The sequence below is a fragment of the Sceloporus occidentalis genome, unplaced genomic scaffold (assembly GCF_023333645.1).
Source record: "Sceloporus occidentalis isolate IW3139 unplaced genomic scaffold, rSceOcc1.0.p SCAF_5, whole genome shotgun sequence".
In the NCBI taxonomy this organism is placed as follows: domain Eukaryota; kingdom Metazoa; phylum Chordata; class Lepidosauria; order Squamata; family Phrynosomatidae; genus Sceloporus; species Sceloporus occidentalis.
The window spans coordinates 87,671,152-87,694,616 of record NW_028316985.1 but is presented as its reverse complement, the minus strand read 5'-3'; the positions used below and the strand labels follow the sequence as shown (position 1 = coordinate 87,694,616).

Genomic DNA, 23,465 nt, shown 5'->3' with positions numbered 1-23,465 from the left:
AGAATGGAGTCTGCCAAAAAATGTAAGGAGTAATGAATATCAAATATTTGTAATATCATAATGACAAAAAGGCTGCTTTAATCTTTTTAGAAAGCCTTGGATAATATTTCCTTGAATTACTTATTTTCAAGGATTAGAGAAAATGGGCTTTGGAGAAAATATTATGTGGCATATAAAGACAATATATTCTGACAAAACCCCCAGATTTTGGTAATTGGCAATAACACAACATTGATTGAGATACAAAGGAGAGCCAGGCAAGGATACCCCCTTTCACCTTTGCTTTTTATTTTGGTGTTTTATAATTTATTGAGAAATATTAGACAATATTACAGAATCCATTAGATGGAAAATAAAAAAGAAGAGTATAAATTGAGAGCTTATGCGGATGATCTTGTGATAATAATACAAAATCCATTGGACTCAGTTACTATTAGGGGAAAATAAGGTATTTGGTTTGGGGCATGTTCTGGGTTTGAAGTGAACTAGGAAAAAACATATTTCACTAAAATATGACTGCAGAAGAGGAAAATAAATTGACCGCTCTTTCCAATTTTATATACTGAATTTTAAAATAATTGTATTTGAAATTTTATCTGCAAGTTTGGTACAAATACAAGCAGAAACTTTTCCTTTTTTTAAAGGAAAGAATGGGTTAAAAATCAGAGATGGTTGTTTTGTGATGATCTTTTGTATTTGGAACAAGACAGTTTCATGCCTTCTCATGATATGGACAAAGTATGACAGTTTTAATTTGATCATCTTGCTTCTAGGAGTACATATTTCAGGCTTCAGGATCCATTTGTTTGTCTTTTTGGCTGCCCATGGTATCCTCAATACTCTTCTCCAGCACCACATCTGAAATGCGTTTTCTTTTTATCCACTTTTTTCACTGTCCAGCTCTCACATCCATACATAATGATGATGAATACCATGGATTAGATGATTCTAATGTTAGTGCTCAATTGAATACCATAGTTCTTTGATCACCTTCCCATTCCTAGTATTCTTCCTATATCTTGAGGACATTCTGATCCATGTTTGATCCGAGGTATGAGAAATCTCCAACCCTTTTGATTCGCTCATTGAGGGCTGAATTTATGTAGGTTTTCTGTGGTGACTGGTTGTTGTTGTTTTCTTTATATTCAGCAGCAAGCTTGCCTTTGCATTTTCTTCCTTCACCTTCCTTGGTGTTCCAGGTGTATGATGTTTTCTGCTAGTAATATAGTGTCATCTGCATATCTTACATTGTTGATATTCCTTCCTCCTACTTTCACTCCAACTCCTCCTGCGTCTAAGCCTGCTCTTCGTATTCTGTTTTCTGCATACAAGTTGAACAAGCAGGGTGATAGAAGGCAGGCATGCCTGACTCATATTTATCATCCAGTTGTTTATCCATAACACCCAGCAAAAACATTTAGGAAAGCACAGCAAAATCAAACTTTAATTTTTTAAAACAAACATGTACACATAAACATGACCAATAACATATCATTTTATTACAAGTCAAGCATATATGAAAAAAGGAAGCCTCCTTATACTAACAACACTAATTTGAAGCATTCTTAGACATTTTCGACAGCTTATTTGGAGTAAAATACTATCTCTGCATGTTTTTCCCCCCAATTATTGCACAAAGCAAGTTTTATGCTTTTAGTGCACATCCCCCCCTTTTACATCAATTTGAATATTATGCTCAAAATTTTTGACCAACTTTATCAAATAATGTTTTACAGGTTCATCTTCTGTCTCTAGTTTTCAAAAGGTATTTATAGACTTTTAAATTTACATGATCATCATTTTTACACAATTCTAAGAACTCCTTATTTCTGACCTCTGCGGCTACATCTCTTATCCTGATTAAATCTCTCCTTAAATTGCATATAAGCAAATCAATTAAGATCTTTGCGTTCCTTGAAAAGCACCTCTCATGACTTAAGAGATGCAGAATGTGTGGTTACAGAGGATAAACTTATACAGGAGAAATTCCAAAATGTCCTCCATTTGGAGCAGGACTAAGAAGCAGGGATTTACATTTAAATTAGTGTTTTTAACTTTTCTTTTGTCATGTCCACCATTTTTCTTAAAGGTCCAACATTTTGTGGTGCTTTATTCTCCTTTGCAGTTGGGGCATCTGGTCACCCTGGATACTAGGGCTAATCCCTTGATTTTTTATTTTTTACTTTTGGGAATTTGGAGGGAGCTGTGGAAGCAGGAAGACTCTGTATAGTTGGGAAGGAAGGAATATGGAGAAGGGGGAAATGAGTAGAACACACAGCAAGGAAGTCTTATTTTTTATGTTTGGAGGAAGTTAGTACAGAAGAGTTAAGTTCCTAGTCCTTACGTTCAGAATAAAATCTTGGTTTTATTATGATTTAATGAGATTCAAGCTTCTGGTCCTCCTGCTTTGGCTTGGTTCCAGGGTCTCCCATTGATACCAAAATCTGTGGATGCTCAAGTCCTATTAAATAGAATGGCATAGTGAAATTGTGTCCCTTATATAAAACAGCAAGATCAAGGATTGCTTTTTTGAATTTATATACAGTCATCCCTCCATATTTGTGGCTTTGATATTTGTGGATTTGATTATTCACGGATTTCATTAATATGTTCTTTCTAGGACTGTCTAGGTCCTCCAGTGCACCTCTGTGGTCAACTTTAACTAAAAGTTGCACTGAAAGACCATTTGTAGCTACTCCAGTCCCATTCTATGGTCAGTGTATGTTGGACATTGACCACAGAGTTGCACTGGAGGACCTAGAGATTCCTAGAGAGGTTCCTCTCAGGTAAAAACAGTGTTTTTGTTATTTGCGGTTTTTCCATATTCACGGGGGTCTTGTTCCCCTAACCCAGTGCTTCTCAATTATTTTCTGTCATGCCCCCCCTAGGAAGAAGAAAACATTTCGCACCCCCCGCGCGACTGTAAATAGTATCATTTGTCTATAAAATTGTTATAAGTACACCTCTGCATAACAGAGCCTCGCGCCCCCCTTTATGGAGAGTCGCGCCCCCCCGGGGGGCCCGCTCCACTATTTGAGAAGTACTGCCCTAACCCTAGCGAATATGGAGGAACAACTGTATTTTAAAAAATATATTTTCAAGCTGCGGCTTGTTGAATCCATGGATAAAGAATCCCTGGATATGGAAGGTCATTTGTACTAAGGATTCTGTATGGTGAGTTATGGGAGGAGGTTAGGGGGAGACACCATGTGTTACCGCACCGGGTGACACCGACCCTAGTGATGCCACTTCCCCATCCTGTTCTCGAAGGCAATATGCGCATGCTACCATGGAGAAGAATGGGACTTGAGGTCTGTGATATTTGGTAACGGGGGACTGAGGTTCAGAAGAAAACTCCCACAGATATGAAGAACCAACTCTGTCTTTTTGTAGTTTTCCTTTTAATGTTTCATTTCTTTGGAATATTTATTACTTTATTTGTGAATTAAATTGACTGTTTTCAAATTAATTTAGTACAACTAATTATTTTATATAAATTTATGTTTATATAAATAAATAATTTTAAATAAACAATTTAATACAACTTTGTGCAAGAGCTGGGGTGAACGTATGTACATGATGGAATTAATTGGTGGTCTATTATTTGTCTGTGTGGTGACATAGATAAATGACCAGCTCAGGCTTCCATGGTAGATGTCTACTTATCCTCTGTTTTTCTCTCTCCACAACAATCTCTTTGAGGGAGCCACCAGAGCCATGAAGAGGAGGGACAAGGAAGAAAAAATGGTGTATGTCCCTGTCACTAGTATTTGTGGAAATAATAGAAGTAAATAAATGGGATGGAAAGTTGTTTTTTTAATGGTTGAATATTAGGCCTACTAAGGGAAGTAATGGTCTTCTTAACATCTGTTACATATAGTTTTTATCTGCCTTCTTTTAGGGGAGCAGAATTAACTTGCCTCAAACCACATAGCAGTGAGTGAAACATAATTGTAGTGTTTGGTCAATGTGGCTCAAAAGTTTTTTGCATTATACACCCCCTAAACCTCAGTATTTTAATCTACGGGTGAGATGCATGCCTGCCTGCACCACTTTTGCTGTGTTCCCACGTTCCCTTCTTGTCCATTTAGCCTTGTCTAAATGCAGGTGGTTTTCTTGAACTTTGCTGCTAGCAGTTTGTTTTTCATCCATGTCCTATGATTGAGTAGCAGCTAAATCTGAATGGTAGATATTGTAACAAATGCTAACCTGATATAAGCACCAGGGTGAAATCACTGATGGTGTATCTCACTGGGACTGGTGGAACTAATTAATGGAGGAATTTTTCTGTCTGAGGTGCGCATAGGAATTTATGTGTGTTAATCAGTTAAGCAGCTAGAGCTAGTTGCTGTAGATCAGTAAATGTATTTCAAGATGTTAGAATTGAGGGCTGTGCTCATACCTTGACAGTTTTAGTTATAGTTGTTCAGTATTCATTGTGTAACACCTAGAATGTTTAAATGTTGTGTTCCTGCATTTCTGTGTAAAATGTGGTGGTTTATGATTTGTTGTGGGGCAGCTTGAAATTCATTGTGGGGCAGCTTGATTGTAATGAGAAGAGTATGAACAAACTAAAAGCAATGCTGCCTTCTTCAGTAACTAGGATCCAAGCAAGCAACCATATTCTTGAATTGAAAATGATTTAGGTTAACAGCCTCGTCAGAATTGCCTTAAAAGAAACTTCTTGCTTTATTATTCTGGCTTTAAATCTTGGCAGATAAAACAGTAATTTCAGGAATAAAATGTCAAGTTACTGAAAAAGCATTGGGAAGACATCCCTAAAATTGTGGCTAGTTGACAACCACTGTAATGTAACTGGGGATATTTATTATTATTCAGCTATGAGCCCTTCTTAAACCTCCAGTGGTGTCTGCCAATGCAGTTGACAAAATAAAAATATAATGCAGAACAGATTAAAATTCACACTAAAATAGACCTTCAGAAACTGAAGAAAAGAGACAGTGTGCAACATTAGTCTTTTACTACTTTTGCCTTTGGTTTGCTAATGCAAAAAAAGCCTCAGCTGAAATAGCCATCTCCCAACTGACCCTTCTGACTTCCCATAAGATGAAATAAACCCCAACTGAAAACGTATAAGCTTGCTTAGAGAGGGAATTCCATATAGGATTGGACTCTCCTTCCTCCAGGTTTTCAGTGGGGAAAAAGAAATATAGAGAGTTGTGCATAGGCCAAATGGGTGGTTTTGCCCTAACCACCTAATATATAATATAAAAGTGCACTTGTATATTTGCAAGTGTGGTGATAGACACTACAGAGGAGGGTACTCTTTTGATGACCTCCATGGTCAGAGATCATGAGTCTTCACATGGGACACAGGGTGCCTGAATGCAGCACATGATGGGAGCAGGGTGGTAGTCTATTTAAGGCCTTCCTATCCCTTATATTCTCTTTTGATCATTGCAGCTTACCCTCCAGTCCTCAGTACAGTGTGAGTTTAATGGTCTCTTTGGTGCTGGGTAGTAACTTTCTCCCCTTTACCTGGGTTCATTGTACACATTGGCATCCTTTTGGTGAAGGGTAGGGCTCTGGAACAACCTCTACAGGTCCTGGGAGATGGGGAAGGAGTCTACCCTTGAGGCTGACCTGGGGGTTGTGCTCTCACTTATAAGATCCTGTGATTTGGGTGGTAGTACCCTGGGTTTACCTTCCAGTAAGTGGCTGACTGGGGAGCAATCCCACAATTGAATTGCCCTCTGGGATCAGGTGTTTCCTCCAAAGGAAATCTGAAGAGATTGTCTTGGCCTCAGCTGGAGCTGCTTTGGGTTGTTTCCCCCCCCCCCCTTTGTTCCTTTCAAGTCCAATTAGCTTAAATAGGATATAGGTCAAATAAAGTGGCCTTATTTAACCCAACTTTTGGTGTCTGCTCTTGTTATTCTATTGTTGGTCATCAAATGATCATGTACGAAGGGGCAGGTGGAAACTGTCTGTTCATTTTGGTGGAAATTATTCCTTTTAATCCACAGATATGCTCTACTTGTATTAACACCATTCTTAAAAATGCTTATCTGTCACTGAAGGCTTTTTAAAAAAATGCCTGGCTGTTGACACTGGCTTACTCTGAGGTCAGAGCAGCTTTTTCTTGAAAGTGTACTTTGAAGAAATTATTTCCTGAATGAAAATGTTCTTGTTTTACATTGGATCTAGGGCAGGATGTGGCAGCAATAGCTGCTGGTGACTTTTTCCAGCCATGGCCTTGAAGATGCTGAAGGTCCTAGAGTGCCTTTAAGTGTCCTGAAGAGACAATACTGAGGCAATCAAACCTTAGAGCATAAGAAACATAAGTAAAATCACAGGTCTGATTGCCTCACATTGTCACACAATGGCTTAACATGCTGGTACACTTGCATGTCATCTCTGAGAGCTCAGGGGCTTTAGGACAAAAATGAAAAGTCTTGTGAGGGGCGAAACAAACTGCCCCTTTGCGCCGGCTTCTAGGCGGCTTCAGAGTGTGACGTTTTGAAGCTGCACTTTCTGAAGCTACGTGGAAGCCGGCATCAAACTGCCTGCCTGCCCACCCACACATGGGCCAGCTTCACAGTGCTCTGGTGGCGTGGTATTTACACGCTGCTGGAGTACTCTAAAGCCACGGTGATGTGCGAAAAGGTGGCTTTTTGCCAGCTCAAAAAGGAGCTGCATTTTGCCACTTCTTTTTGGATTGACAAAAAAAACTGATGATGGCCATGCCATGCAGTTGCTGTGGCCCAAATCTGGCTTTCACAAGTAGTGCTTGAAGCTGCCCTTTCACGGTGGTCTGTTCCTCCCCTGAGATACTTTTCTGTTAGTGAGCTAATGTCTGTATGCTGCTTTTGAGACGGTGCAAATATTCTGCTGTTCTTCCTATCATTATCCTTCCTTCCTCTGCACCAACTCCCTAAACTGAGATGACTGATTTTAGTTTCATGGTGTGATTCCTTTGGTCAGTTTTACACCTGTGGGTTTTCTGAAGTTGTTTTGGCAGCCAAGGCAGGGCTTGCTTTTACTGGAAAGGTTATTTTAAGGCACTTCTTTACCACCCTTTAGTCATAAAATGATCTTGCCAGGATATTGCATAGTAATAGGCTGTAATAAATAAATTCCATATTTATCTTGGATAGATGGTGACGCTTCTGTCTGGAGCAACTGAACTGGTAGTTTGGGTGCAGTTTCCTTGTATTCAAGGGTGTTAACCATGTTGTCAGGAAAGGACCTGACTTGCAAGCTAAACTCATATATAATCAAACCATTCTTGTTTTATTCACCACCATTGCTTTTCAAGCCCACATTTGGTTTTCATTCATAGTTTTTATTCTGCTGCGGATAATACGGAGCACCTGCTTCATCCAAGGACAAAAATTAAGTAGAGGTTGGCATTTTCTAAAATTTCTTTTGAATTGTGCACATTTTATTTGTCCAGTGTTTTTTGAAGGAAAAATGGTATGATGAAACAGTTAATATTTCGGTGAATTTAATATCTGTGCCTTTCTCAGGTGTCATTTGACTTCAATAACTTCCAGGGCTTGTTTGCGTAATTTCATATCCCCAGATTACTGTCTCTTAACACACTTCAGCCTGGTGGTTATTCATAAACCACCAAACTAAAATAAAATATGTAGAACTGATGAAATGGCAAGAATATTGTTAAAAATCTTTTTATATCTGATAAACTGCATGAGCGTTGAAAACATGCAGAAATAGCTGTGTTGGACATTTAACAAAGATGTTGTGCTGGGGCGGATATCTTTTATTCTTGTATGAACGTTCTTGTATTTAGAATGGTAGCTGCTACCATTTTTACTAGTTGCACCCTAATCTTAAAAAGAGGTGATTGTTGTTGTTGTTGTTGTTTTTTAAAGCAAGGCTCATTTGTCCAAAACAAAGCCAAGCTAACATTTTCTTTTGGGACAGTCCTTAACATACAGTTAGTCCCATGGGTTTATGAATGCCAGGTTGTTCCCTGGGAAAGCTGTTCAAAAGGAATCCATCTGTCATTCTTTTTTTGCTACCATTACGTTTTAAAGTTAAAATATTATGTATTTGAGGCAGCTGTCAGGCCAGTGGTTACTGATCTGCAACAATAGTTTAGGATTATGAGAGAATGTGATTTACTTGTGGCTTTCTGTTGGATTCTCACATTTCAGATTGTGCTTATCATTTTTATTCCACCATTCCTTCATAGATCTCAGCGAAGTGTATATCTTTGTTCTTATCCCAATCACCCTGTGAGTGGCCCTAATGAGCTTCATAGCTTTATGGGCATTTGAATCTATTTCTGATTTTATATTTGTATCACTCTGGGGAGTTGTCTGTGGGTTATACTGAGAGCGAGTGACTTCTCCACTGCCTTTTCACTTCAGAGTAAGACTGGAAGCACATTGATTTTTGAAGGTTCAATCATATACAACAGCCCCTTCAAATTAAAAAAAAAACCTTTGGAGAAGAGAATGCTGTAGTCTGACCTGCTCCCTGCTCTTTTAGCATTTACTGGCATTGTAATTACTTTAATTTGTAAGATGCCTTGGGACTCAATTTTTTGGGGAAAGATGCGATATAAGTAAAGATTATAATTATTTTTGTACCTACAGTATTTGAAAAAGCAATTTTTTACACATGTAGTCTAAAATGGCACAGTCCCTTCTTCTTCACAACTACCAATCTTCACCATGTCTAGATCCAGCTTTAGTCCAAATCTCGTAACACACGGGCATAGTATGTGGCTCCTAGGCCGCTTGTGACCCATTATAGGATTTTGGGTGGCCCGCAAGTACTTCAAGCCCCCTCCACTAACCAGCTTTCTCCCAGGAAAGAGCTGCGCTGTGGAGGAGGAGGAGGGGCGAATGGATGCCATCAAGCCTCCTCTGCATCTGGTTTTCTCCTGGGGAGAAGGCTAGGCAGCAGAGGAGGGAGGATGGGCAAATGCATGCTTCCTGAGCCTCCCCTGCTGCTTGACCTTCTCCCAAGGACATGGCCATTAATTATAGCTTCACTTGGAAAATGAGCCACTAAAAACCTGTCTTGTGGCCCGAAGAGTTTTAGCCTATTTTAATGTTGGCCCCTACATACTGCCAAGTTGTGCAGGTTTGTCCTAACACAATGGAAATCGTTGTAATCTTCAAATTCCATGGCAGCCATGCCTTAAATGCTTCTAAAACAAACTGAACTTTGGGACCCCTCATCTGTAGGAGTTTCTAGCGAATCGCAGTTCCAGTGATGGGCTTCCAACTGTTCTTGTGGGTTTCTTCAGGTGCTTGTCAAGGTTTGCTGATCTTTAAATCCAGCACTCTGTCAATTCACTAAGGGTTATTTATGATGATGATTACTAGGCATGAGCAGTGCTCCCAATGACCATGGCAGATTCCTGGATTGTAGTACAAAAAAATGTCCCCCCCCCCCCCCCAGTTCTGCTTGCAAGAAAGATAGTGGGCTCCTCAGTACACAATGCTCTAAGCAGCTGATAATCAGAACAGCAGTAATAAGAATGGCTGCGCCAAGATGTACTTTTCAGGTTCAATAGCTGCGATTATTTTTAAAAATTTGTACTGTTATGCCAATACTGCTTTGATTTAACTGTGTTTAGATTTGACCTCTAGGGCCCTATGTTGTTTTTTAAGTGATTGAGGTGTTTCTTCCCCCTCTTAGCCACTTTAAGCAGCCTGTGATATGGAAAAGAAACTGTGCTTCTTTGCATGTTCACTGTCTTTCCTTCAAAGGAAATGGTCTTTCCATAAGATCGTGGAAACACTTGACCTGTGAAATCTCTCTTCACCTCTCCCAATGGTCCAGACATTGACCTCAGCTCATTTGTTATTTTAACTTCCCCTTGAAAGCTGTTCCTGTTAAAAAAAAATTTAAACCTCCCCGCCAAAGAGTCAGAAAATACTGGATGCATATTTTTTAAGGATTGCACAGAGTGGATGGAGTAACTCACTACTTTTTCTGCCTGCAACTTTATCTTTGCCTTTCCCCTAAGAAGCAGGGTAAGGAAAGAGACATTTTCTCTGTATTTCTCTGCCTATTTGAGAGAGAGATTTCAGAATTGTTGACCAGTTAGGCAAGTGTCATATGAAGGTATGTCATTAGTTCTGGAAGGAGGTGGTGATACCAAAATAATTGAGTCTACCTTGACTTTATTTATTTTCTCACACTACCAGTGGATGAGACTTTGCTTAGTTGGATATGAAGTACAGCCTTATTAACATACAGCAAGCTGATTTTAAACCAGGACGAGCTACTTCCTATATAAAGATCTGTTAAAATTACAAACATATATTGGTTTAATGGTTACTCCCTCTATAGGAAACCTTGGGAGAAGTAGTTCTGTGTGGGGTGCCAGGGATTCTTTGAGGGAAACCCATGACCATTAATCTGGTACACATATACCTGAGTTAAGGAATACCTGACTTACAAGCCCTGGTGATGCAATGCTGGTACTGCAGCCACAATAACATCTCTTCTGGCAGGCCTTCCCAGAATAAATTATTAAGTGTGCTCTGGGCATCATTTCTTTCATAGAAAATTTGGTAGCAGAGGCAGAAAACATGTGGAAAGAACAGGAGCAGGTTCCCACACCACAAAAAAGAGGAGTCATTCAACAAGTTTTCAGCAAACCTTTTATTCAGAACCAACTATATGCACATGTGAAATGATGCAAGCAAGTTGGGCAAGCCTTGAATATCTAAAGAAAAACTTTTTGAGCCTGTGATTCTCTGGCTGTCTTTCACCATCTTCCCAATGTTGGTGCTGCTGTAAAATGGCCATCTATACAGAGGATGTGGAGGAAAAATTGGAGGCTAGGCAGGTGTAAAATGGCACTTTTTTGGTCAGTCTTTGTTTGGCATACCTCAGTTAACAGTCTGTTAATATTCAGTTTGTTTTGTAGTATGTCTACACAGCAGTGTGAAATTCTTTTATCCAGCTAACAAAGATACATGGGAATAATGTTCTGGTGGAATTTTTAAAATACTATTGGAGTATCTAATTTCCCATCTCTTCACAAAAAGCTAGTCCCAGTGGTTTCCTGAGGAAGAGGATGACAGCTAAATCTGAGACTACGGTGCTTGTGCGTTTTTGATCTCTCTTTGTAGGTACTTCTGAACACTTGAATGTTTGTGCAGAAAGTTTTAATGACATAAAACCATTAATGCTGCTCTTCCATAGGGTTTCTAGCTTAGCTAATTCTTCTCCACCCACACACTCTGACATAATTCCACAGAGGTTCAGCATCTAAGATGACCCAGAGTGTACATAATGCAAATTAAAGTAAAATTGTGTCCTTGCTTATTTTACATAATGTCTGTTTTGTATATGCTTGAAAATTGACAGAATAACAGTAAAGAGAAATGAAATGGAAGGAAAAATACACTTTGGCACATTTAAGAATAACAAAATAGTCATTTTCTTTAGAGTCATAGAGTCAGGTGATGTTGGATGTAGGTCCCTACTATCTAGCCAGGCTGTTTAATAATAAGGCATGATACCAGTTCCTCAATTTCTGGTGGACTCCAGGTTCTCCAGCATTGTACTCCACACTCAGAGCAATTGCAGAAAAGGTTCTACTGGTTGCTCAGTTATCCTTACTTTTTTCTTTAGAAACACCTTTAATGTGGGAGGCTTTCTCAATGTAGTGCCCTTTAGAGATGCTCAACTACAGCCCCTACTAGCTGTAGCCATCATGGTTTTTTAAAACAAGATAATGAAATTTATAATGCAGTACATTTGAAGGACATCAGGTTGAGGAAGACAGGTAGAATCTGCTCTGCAAGACATAAATACAAGCTACATCTGGGGAGAGGCAGTATCTCTATAAAAGTAGTTCTCAGACCATGATGATTCAATTCCTGTGCCTCTTTGTGGCTGATCTAACCTTGATCCTCATGTCATCTAATTCTTCCATTTTAGAAAAAAAAGCTTTCACGAATAAAGTGTGCTTTACAAACATACATGACTGATACACTGACAATGCTAAGAATTTTGTTACAGTCCTTAGAGAGGAAATGATAACATTCCTTTCTTCCAAATAACCATCTGTACAAGGCTTACTTTAGCTTTTGCCTTGCACTCTATGTTCACAGAATAGCATATAAACGTACTTGCCAGTGATGCTGCTTGCTGGCTGAAGAATCAGTTGTTATTGTTGAGAAACATCAACAGTTTGAGCTGGTGAACTTGTAAGTACAGAGTTTTTCATGTAAGATAAAGTTAGATTCATCTGTTATAAAACCTCTTTGGAAATGGCTTGTAAGCAGCTACCAGCATGATCACCTGTTGAGAAAATGCAAGGAGGCATTTGTAACTTGTATGCCTCAAACTTGCAAAGTTTCAGCTTGTATAGCATGTGGTGAATTTAATGAAGAGGATGGCAGACCATTTCCAGAGTGGATCACTGGTGCTTTGAGGTCAACTTTGTCAGATTCAGTGTTTTCTGTCAGAAGTCAAATTGCTGATTCGGGATCTGCATATTCCTAAGCAGCCAGCCCAACATACTTTAGAACTGGAATGGACAAAGCCCTGGGATTACATGCAGCCTTCAAGGCTGTTTTTGCAATTCCTGACACTTTCAGATTCCCTGGACCACCTTTTTTCCTGCCAAAAAAAAGGATTATGTGCTTCTACTAGAATGCTTTAGAATTTAATGATCCAAAACCAGACGGAGGGCAGTCTCTGCAGCCTCCACAGAATTTCAAGGATAGAGAATTGGTCTGTGGATCCATTGCACTTGCCCATGTCTGTGTTAGAGCTATGAAATAACAGAGAAAATTGATTTATTAAATGGGCATCTACAAGGTCCAGTTCAGGGTTCAAGTGGATGCAGGCAAAGTAAGTATATCATTGGCAAGGAGCAGGGCCTCTTCCACTTTGGATCCACTTCTCTGGTGAGGTTATTTTCTGATCCAATGGCTTTCTGGAAAGGATGCCAAATTTGTTTCTTCCAGACTACTGAGAGAACATTGGGCTCTCTGTATGGGCTGCTACTGTTAGTGAAATTGTATTGATTATTGGGTATTTTAAAAAAATTAATTCTGCCTCAAGCTATGGAGAAGTGGTATAGAAATCACAGATGAGGAAAATTTGGTTTTCCATATGTATTGGATTTTAATTGTTCAGTGTCTCAACTAGCATGGTCATTTAGAAGGAATGTGGAAGTTTTAGCTCAAATTATATGGAGGGCCAAGTTTTCCTCACCGTGAAATAAATGTTTCAGATAAAGGGGGAAAGGCTGTTCCTAACCACCTGTCAAACTCACTAGTTCTAGAACATCTTCCTGTTAGTTTTTTCTAAGTTTCAGCATCCTTTGCAAGCAGTGTAATATGGACATATTCAGGCTGGCCTTTGTATTCAGGATTTTTTTCTTAGGCAGAAGGTGGAGGGGAAATGTCATTGAAGTAGATGGAACCTAACTAATTTTTACTATACTGTTTTGTTTTTGCTGTTTTGAAACCTCATAATAGAGTGGTTTCTATATAGAATCATTCACATAGGCATCCTGTGGACTAGTAATACTCTTTTTTTAAAAAGCAGTTTCTGTGAACTTGTGTTTAAAAATCAAGTAAAATCTATGGCTCATGTCACTAGTGGCCCCCAAGTCTCTTTGGCCTTGAAGTATTCTGAGAAGCTTCTTTCTCCCAGTCTATTAAGATGCCATTAACTGACAGTACAATTTGCTTGTTCATTCCCATGCTGTGAATAGCTCTAGCATATTTTCTCACAATTCCAATCTGTTCTTGTATTCAGTTAGTTCGGACCAGATAAGTGATGCGACTGTCTCTACTTTTCCTTTGCTACAGGCATTCTACAGAGCAAAGCAGAATTGCTTTAATGGATGAAACACTTATGTGCTCCCCATTTAAGAACAGGCATGGCTGTATTAAGAAAAACTAACTTTATTCTATTATGTTTATTGCATTGTTTTAAATTTAAGATTGTACCCTCATCTGCTAGTAAGTATTGGCTTTCACAATTCAAATATAAAAACATACTCTAAATTCTTATGCAAATTCTTATACTTTTATACCCAGAAATTAGAGTGAGTTCAAACAGACTTACTCTCAGATAAATGAGTATTGGATTTGTAGCCCTAAAACAATGCTTGTGCACTGGCATTTGTATCTTTGTTAACCCTAAGCACTTTGTCTCAGAGATTTCATTGAAAATTTAAGGTTATGCTTCAATTTCCCATTGAAATGAATGGAACATAAAACTAATGTAATTGCCAAAAGTCTTATTCAGTTCAATAGAAGTTGCTTGTAAATGAAGACAATAGAATGTACACTCATCCTTCCACATTCACTGGGGTTAGCGGCACAAGATTCCGTGAACGTGGGGAAACCGCACATAAAAACACTATGTTGTTACCTGAGAGAACACCTCTCTAGGTCCTCCAGGGTGACTCTGTGGTCAACATCTGCCAGACATTGACCATAGAATTGTGCTGGAGGATCTACAAATGCCTAGTGGAGTGTTCACTCTAGGAATCTCTAGGTCTTTCAGTGTGACTTTTGGTTTAAGCTGACCATAGAGTTGCACTGGAGGACCTACATACTACTAGAGAGAAAATATTAATAAAATCTGTGAATAATCAAATCCGCAAAAGTCAAAGCTGCAAATGTGGAGGGACAAGTGTAGTTGCGAAAATGTTTTAATATTAATTGGACTGTTCCCTAACACTTTTATTCTTTTATTTGGAATTTTTCCGCTAATAGAGGTTAATACAAATACCCTCAAATATCCATTGACTTCATGGTTTTAAATTATTTAAAGTTGTTTTTTTTTTCATTTAAGAGGAAGATAATCCTTTTTGCCATTCTTTCTTTCATAAAGTGGATGCAGACAACTTATACAGTATTATAACTGTGGTGAAATATTATTAACAAAAGTCCCATTTTCCTGAGGAAGACCTAATGGAACAAGCTAAGATATGCAGACAACACAATATTACTAGCAGAAACCATCAAAGACCTGGAACAGTTACTGAATAAGATAAAGGAGGAATGTGCAAGTAACACTGAAAATTAAGAAAACAAAAATAATGACCAGTGAAGATCTATGAGAATTCATCTATATAATGAGGAAATTGAAATAGTAAAGGAATTCTCATTTCTTGAATCAAATATTGATCAAAACGAAGACTGCAGCCAAGAAATGGGAAGGGCAGCTGTGAAGGAACTGGACAGGATCCTAAAGTGTAAAGATATAATTCTGAACACCAAAGTGAGGATTGTTCAGGTCATTGTATTCCTCGTGACTATGTGCAGAAGTGAATGCTGGACAGTGGAGAAAGCCAATAGAAAGTAAATCAATTTGTTTGAGATGTGGTATGGGAGAAGAGTGCTGAGAATGCCATGGATGTCCAAAAATACAGACAAATGGATTCTAGAACAAATTAAGTCTGAGCTTTTGCTGGCAACCAGGATGACTAAATTGAGGTTGTCATACTTTCGTCACATTATGAGAATGCATGAATATTAGAAAAGACAATGATGATACAAAAGGTATAGGGCAGTAGAAAGAGAGGAAGACCACATACCAAATGGTAAGATTCAATCAGAGGTCACCGGTATGAGCCTGCAGGATATGGACAGAGCAGTGGAGGACAGGGGGTCTTGGAGATGTCTCATCTACAGGGTCACCATGGGTTGAAATCAACTCAAGGGTAGTTAACAACAACATTGAAAGATGTGGATTCAGATAAAAAGGCCAACCAAACCAAAATCCCCCCTCCCATTTTTATCTCTCAATGGCATTAACATCTGTCAGTGAAAACTGAGCATTTTATACTTGAGCAATGTTAGTGGATCTTAATCTCTAGTTTGGAAATACAGTATGCAGAAAGAAACTTGCCTCATAGTACTGTAGCATAAATCCAGGGAACGCTGGGAAATTATTTTCTTCCTGGAAATTGTCCTTTGACATATAGATGCAACAGGCTTGAGAGTTGAATAAAAATCACATTAGTCACACTAAACCTCCAGTTATCTTTCTTTAACCCACATTTTGTGTCAATCAAAATATAAGAAAATGAACAGAACATATATACAGGATTTGTTGCAGTACTGATTTCTTTTGTCAGAAGGCATGCAGTATGCATACTGCTCTGCACATCAAGCATCCAGTGAGGCTTCTTAACAGCCTGGTTATCTATAACAGCTTTGCCAGATGTATTGGCTTGAATTCCCATCTTCCTTAGACAACATGAGTCTCCAAGGTTGACAATGGTGGTTGGCTGGAGGGGGGGGCACTTTTTTGCTTTTGGGCTCCTCTGTGGGCCACATAGATTACCAAAGACTCCCCCTCCCCACAAAGAAAACCAGAAGTGGTCAGAAGTTCTTTTCTGGTTCAAAAAAAATTAGTTGTTCTTGATTAAGGAACCTTATAAATCACCTATTTGAATAGAGAATTATTAAAGATGATTTCCATTTCAAGGTGAATGTAGTGGTATTATTTTCCAGTAATATTAGATATAAAGAAGGCTTGTTGAAGAAACCACAGTCATGTCTTTTCTTTTTCCTTCCCAAGCAGCAGGGTTTTTTTGTTTTACTTTGTTTTTGGTGGATTTGGGGGCTCTTTGGCACTTGACTTGAAGGTCTGCAGCCAAATAATACTGGCTGGTTAAATGCCCTTTTAAAACATTTCAGCCGTCTTGTTTATCTTGTGCCAGGAATAGAATGATTCCATTATGTAAATGGCATGATCTGGAGATGGAATAACGGCTCCTTTATGGGCCCTTCCAGGAAATGTGGGTGGCCCCTTTTCAAAACATTCAGGGCTAATAGGGTGGGGCAAGGAAACACAGTGTTCAGATGGCATTCTGTACTGGAACATTGCTGCCAGGAAGAAGCAGTTGTGGGTAGCTGGTAAGGTTTTTGGAAGGAAAAGAATGGAAGCTTTTGCTGCATTTTCCCTACTTTTTTATTTCAAATACTGAGTTAACAAAGGCATTAAGTCATCAGTTCATTTTAAAGATTAGAGACCATTAAAGAGACCAGCATGAGAACATGACTTGCATAATGGGAATGCTATATGCATGCTGCAATATAGGCAGAGCACAGAAAAAACACAACGTAATACTAAATGTAGTGTTCACTTTCCTAGAAAACTCATTCTTTTTTTCCTGTTTGAAAATGAATGAATGGTGTCTGAGGATTTGTGTAATCGAGAGAAGTGGCTGCATGCTTTCCACTGTTTAAGGCTGGACTCCTTGAAACTGTGGCTAGTAGTACCCAAAATATATAGTTATATTGCTGTGTGTAGTAAGCAAAATAAGAGAAACAATTGGTTTAATACAGATCACAGAATCCAGCTTTTCCTGGCACAGAACTTGTAACTTATCCGGGTGCAGAGTTTCAGTTTTATTTGGTTTTATTACTTTGCTTGTATAGAATCAAATTTGTGGACTGGCATAGGTTCTTAGCCATTTTATGATCCAGCCTTTGCTGGCACTGTTCCTAAATATGCCAGAAAGAGAACCTGTATCTTTATCTCTTACACAATTAGTCAGTTGGTCTCTGGGCTATCCCATTTCACGGAATCAGCATTATGTATCAGTTATATCAGTGGCAGTATGGCTACTGTTCTCTATGTTCTGTCCAAAAGTCAGAAGTTTGCATGTTTATACTCACATATATCTCAATCATTTATGTCTTGTAAGGTGTATAAATTAGTGTGTCTGGGTATTCAGTTTCCCAGTTTATTCTCATAGACCTCTGAGATGGGCAGTGCTGAGAAACTGCAACTCTGTTAAGGTCATCTGGTGAGCTGAGCATATACTTGCACCTGGATCTCTGATGGAAGGCAAAAGCTTTACTGCTTTATCCTTGCCATTGTGCTATGTGCCAGTTCAGGCAGGAGATAAATTCCCATAACATCATGACAGCTACAGGAGAGAGCAAAGACTAAAGAAGAGGTATGGATCAGTGTACAGTCAGCCCTCCATATCCACAGATTCTTTATCCATGGATTCAATTACCCACAGCTTGAAAATATTGGGGGAGGGGGGAATCCAAAAAGAAAACCTTGATTTTGCCATTTTATATACGGAGCACCATTTTACTATCCATTTATGTAATGGAACTTGAACATCCATGGATTTTGGTATCTACAGGAGGTCCTGGAACCAAACCCCAGCATCCCCAGGGCCCAATGTATCTTGTAACAAGGGTGGAACAAAGCAGTGTGAATCCCTTTGTATAAACTGCAAGGTTTTACTATTTCATCAGATGGGAACTCTTCTGTCATTTTCCTCCTCCTGAGTTAGAATCAACCACCCTATTTATAGCTTTGTAGTTTCATTCCAGAATTGTTATCTGCTCTTTGCAGGCTTAATAAAACCCCAAATGTTCTGGTTTTGGTGGTGCCTGTGTTAGGAAGTTTAGGAAAAACTGCAGGGAAACACATTTATGTTGGCTTTTTAAATTGGGACGGACTTGGTACATTTAAGACTGAAAGAAAGAAAAGAAGTCCTGTCACACAATTATAGAGATTATCTCATCCACTCCCTCCTCATTTTACCCTGAAACAGTCAGTTAGGTACTAAACACTGGAAACAATCAAAATGCCTTCTTCTGTGGCCAGTGCTCATAATTTATAATGGAGACTGTTTTAGCAAAGGTTTTTTCCCCCATTCAGTTCTAACTGGTACTGCAGACCCTTTTTTTTTAGTTCTGTAATACTGTATATTTGTTATAGAGCCTGTTTATTTCATATAGTAGTTGTTCATCCTAAATTGAGTGTATTTGTTGTTCTTATTATTTAATTCTTTTATATCCCACCTTCCTCTCAACAGTGGGACTCAGGGTAGCTAACAACATACAGTACTTAATACAACACAGATTAGAAACTATACAAAATGTTGGTAAAAGTGTAAATATGAAGTTATCTAAAAAGCAATTAAATAGTTTATCGGGTTAAAGCATTAACATATTAAAATTCATTAAAAGATGAAACTACTTTTGTGGCCATATTTGTGTTCTGATATTGACTCTTAAACTATAAAGCGTAAACTATATTAAAATTTCTCTCAAGATGCCAGCCACAGATGCTGGCAAAATGTCAGGAAGAAACTCTTCTAGAACATGGCCGCATAGCCTGAAAAACCCACAAAAAACTATGGATGCCGGCCACGAAAGCCTTCGACTCCACATATATTAAAATCAATGGGAAAGTTTGGTCTGAAAGACTTTTATGATTAGTATCATTGACACACCAGAAATATTGAGTTTTTAGGTTTCTAGACTTCAAGTTGGGGGCATAAACAGAAAACAGAATTCAGATGCTGTCCAAACAGAGATCTGAAACATTTGCACCATAGACTCTCTTAAGACAAATAATTGGCCTTTTTAAAAAAAAACATGTACCCCATTCACAGCCAATATTACTGTATTCTGTGCGATTTCTGAAAATACATGGTGTTAATAGTTGCATTGAGAGGGTAACATCTTAATGCTATGTCTTTCTGTTGGAAACATGTTACTAAATTCCAAAAAGTAGTATAATGCTGAAATACTGTACTAGTGTATGCTATTATCATAACAATTTTAAAGCTGTTTGGCTCATGAGCAATTTAACTGTATGTAGTATATCATTGTATAATGTCTTGTTGGTAACACTTGAATCTGACAGTGAGTTAAAATGCTAGCAAGATCATGTTTTATAGAATATATGCCTTCTTTGCATTTATAGATTGAGCTATAGTACTTTCTTTTAAAACTGTGCCCAGTTCCTACTTAGGCTTTAACTCAGTTTATGGATACTCTCATTATCTCGCTGTCTCTGAGTAAAATTTGTTCTGGCACCAGATTGCAATGTTTGCCATAGTAGCACATGGTAACCTTTTTTTAAAAAGCATTAAACACACATGCAAGAGAGGACCTAATTGCAGGACTAGGACAAGCTTTTTCCTTTATTGCTTACAATTTAGCAACATTTTATGAAGTGCTCTTTGCTTGAAATACAGGAGTTATTTTTCCATCTGACTTGCATTCTTAGCATTACAGTAATGTCTTGCATATAATGGAACACTTGACACCTGTGTGTGCCTCCAACCAAACATCTATTGTATTAGATTATATATGTATTCTTTTTGTTGTTGCCTTCAATTCGTTTCTGACTTAGGGTGACCGTAAAGCCATCAAAGGGTTTTGTTGACACAAGTTGTTCAGAGGGGAGTTGTACTTCAGCGCTCAAGCTGCTATCACACTGGCGCTCTCTCTATATATTCATGACTATTGCCAATGACTGTGTTGTCCTCCCCCACTTTTTTTTAAGGAATAGAGAGTATGATCCCAGCATATATTTCCCATTCCTCTCAAAGAAAATCTCAGTTAGCTTTTTGCCTTCAGTCAGAATTGAGTTCTTCTTTTTTGTTTTAAAGTGTAAATAACTTATGTCCAGCATGCCACATCTGTCTTACATACATTGTGTTTATATTAACCCCTGCTTTTATCATGACACAAGAGTATGAGTAGAGATACTTGCCTGTAATCTCAGCAATGCTGCTCTCGATCTAGAGCATGGCAGCTTTTTGTCTGACACCTGATATTTCCAACAACCTAGATGGGTAGTGATTGAGTTGGAACTGTCATTTCTTTTGTGAGTTGCCATGGGTCCAATTTGGGAGAAATGTGGCATGTAAATAAAATTAATTAATTAATTAAATTTCTGTGCCACAGTGTATTAAATACATTCTGATCTGCTTTTCCTATTTTGTTCATTTGCTTTCTATGTACTTGATAGCATGAACTGCACTGATCTAGAAAATATCAAGAGGGAACACTTTCTGGAAGCCAAGATGACTAAATTGTGGCTGCTGTACTTTGACCACATCATGAGGAAAAGTGAATCATTAGAAAAGACTGCAGTGCTAGGAAAGGTGGAAGGAAGTAGAAAGAGAGGAGGACTGCATGACAGATGGTTAAACTCTATCAAGGAAAACACAGGCTTGAGCCTGCAGGACTGAGTAGAGAAGTTGAGGACAGGGGGATATGGAGGTTTCTCATCCACAGGGTTGCCATAAGTCAAAGCGGACTTGAAGGCACTAACAACAACAACAAACTGCACTAATTGTTACTTCTTGGAACTCCAGATAAAAATATCAGCATTGGTTGTCTGTACCAAAGAGGATTTTTCTTCTCTTGTGATATAGTCCATATTCATTCACTTGAGATGTTTAAAGGTGTACCAGTCATAGAAGATCTTATATCAGTAAATCAGTCCAGACAGAGTTAATACTGTAAGGGACTCTGTGTTCCTCATTGTGGGTTTTCTATTTTTTGGTGAGGGGAAAACAGATTTTCTTCTGTTGAGTAATTATTATTTTATGCACTCTGTTTCAGTACATGTTACTATGGCAATGACTGCTGGGACTCCAACATCCTTTCCCATGAGCAACCACACCCGGGAGAGAGTGACGGTGGCCAAGCTCACACTGGAGAACTTTTATAGTAACTTAATTTTGCAGCATGAAGAAAGAGAAACCAGGTACAGGGTGTTGGGTTTCTCTCTACTCTCTCTTCCCTCTCTTCCCCCATCCCCACTTCTCCTGATTAGGGGTTGGAATAATAAGACCCTCCAGATATTTTGGGACTGCAACCCTTGTCAGCATTAACCCTGGTCAGCATACTCAGTGGTGAGGAATATGGGGTTTGCAGTACAACAGCATCTGGGAAACAGCATAATTCCCACTCCTTCTCTAGATGCTTTTGGGATTTTTGTAATTAATTTTTTTCTCAAAAAGTTATACAACTCTATAAAAATTAACTAATCACTTTCAATGAATTTTCAAAATACCGTTTGGACTTTCAATTCAGAAGCCTTTGACTTGAATAAGACTTAAGGCAGTTGAGTAGACCGGCTGCACTTGAAGACTCATACAAAGACTGACAGAGACAAGGGGTCTTTAGGCTGCAATCCCAAATTGTTTACCTAGGAAAAAAGGCCTACTGAACTCAGGGGAGTTTACTTTTGAGTGGTTTACATAGGATTGCCCTGTTAATCCTCTGTGTGAATAGCAAAAAAGGCGCTAGCAGAATTTTCTCGTGCATGTGGCAAAATGATCTTGTGCCACAATTACCCACGTTGTAGTAATTCCCCAGATTCTTGTGATGTATTGCAATTTGTGATGTATCTGCCATTAAACATGGTTTGTTCTGTCCAAATTAGCAACCAAGTGAATGCTTCTCAGGGATTTAGCCAAGTTGGTTGTTGCATTGGTACTGTCATTCCCACTGCCCCCCACACACCAAAAATAGGATCTTAACAAGAGAATGATGAGGGGTTCTGTGGAAAAAGCAGTAGACTCCTAAACCAACAAGCAAGATTTCTGTATTTTAACTACTCTTACTGATCTGATTTAGACAAAATGAAATGACTTTTCTGTTGTAAAACACAGGTTGTTTTTTAATGTGTCTTTTTTTGTACCACCATAGGCAGAAGAAACTAGAAGCTGCCATGGAGGAAGAAGGTTTAGCAGATGAAGAGGTAAGATGGATGCAAGTAAACTTAAATGCATTTATGTTTTATTGTTCAGGTTTGGTGTTTTAATGATTCAAGGGCATGCACATAAGCATTTCTTCTTTAATCATCATACACCACACATTGTAATCATCCAGGGGCATGTCTTTTTGCAAAATCCATTCAGAACTATACCTATCAGTGTAGACATTTTGTGGCATTGTCACTGGAACAGTTGTAAACAGTTTCTTCAGATTCAGCCAATTGCTTTGTTTACTTTTTTAACAAACAAAAAACAGCTAGGACAAGTCTCCATAAATTTATTAATTTGATATCTTTTTGGTTTGGGTGATTGATAACTTTTCTCTTTTTGAAAATCTTTTATTTTTATTTATCTTTTTTGTCCCAGCTAATGTAACTTAAAGGGGGGAATGAATTATGATATTTTCCAGAAGGCATGATAGACCAAAGAAGTGACAGGCTCTGGTAGTCAGTAGGCTATCCCGTTTTTTGTAGAAAGGCATAAGCTTTTCTATTGGGACTAGGATGTACAAGAAATCTACATAAAAACCCTGAGTTTTACCCTTAGTACATTTCTCTAAACATACCACTCAACGTACAGGAGTTGTTTTTTGTTTTTAAAAAATTACCCTGGTGTCCAAATTGACCAGGAAAAGCCCAGAGAAATAAGAGGAAGAAGGAAGCCAGCAGAAGAGAATACAGGAAGTATTAATTTGATCTTCTCATTTAGGGGGAAATTAGATTGTTATATTCAGTAGAGAGCAAAGTGGAATATAAGAAACTCTGGCAAAGTGTTAACTTTAAGGACAAAAAAAAAAGAAGATATTCTCCTATATTATTCTTATTTCTGTTCCTAGGAGGTATTATGCTTTGAATTTACAGCACTTGATCAGAGTAGGACAACACGAGAGACCAAAAAATAACTTTTAGGTCCTCTCAGCCCAATGTGGGCAGTACCACTGCCATTCCTCAAAACTGGAAGTGACATTGCAGTTTGTTCCATT

General features: G+C 38.4%; 1 protein-coding gene across 3 annotated transcripts in view; it reads left to right on the top strand.

Annotated features, from left to right (window-relative positions):
- The window catches only part of STK38L (serine/threonine kinase 38 like), a 51,654-nt gene that overhangs the window by 9,010 nt on the left and 19,179 nt on the right, over positions 1 to 23,465 (top strand). For 2 of the 3 annotated variants that reach the window (XM_089524644.1, XM_089524646.1), the window contains exons 2-3: positions 21,324 to 21,468; positions 22,416 to 22,467. In XM_089524644.1, coding sequence (XP_089380770.1) covers positions 21,335 to 21,468; positions 22,416 to 22,467 — 186 coding nt within the window. In that variant the 5' untranslated portion in view covers positions 21,324 to 21,334. Of the gene's footprint in view, positions 1 to 16,829; positions 16,848 to 21,323; positions 21,469 to 22,415; positions 22,468 to 23,465 lie in introns of those variants that run through there. The other variant, XM_089524645.1, reaches the window with a different exon arrangement.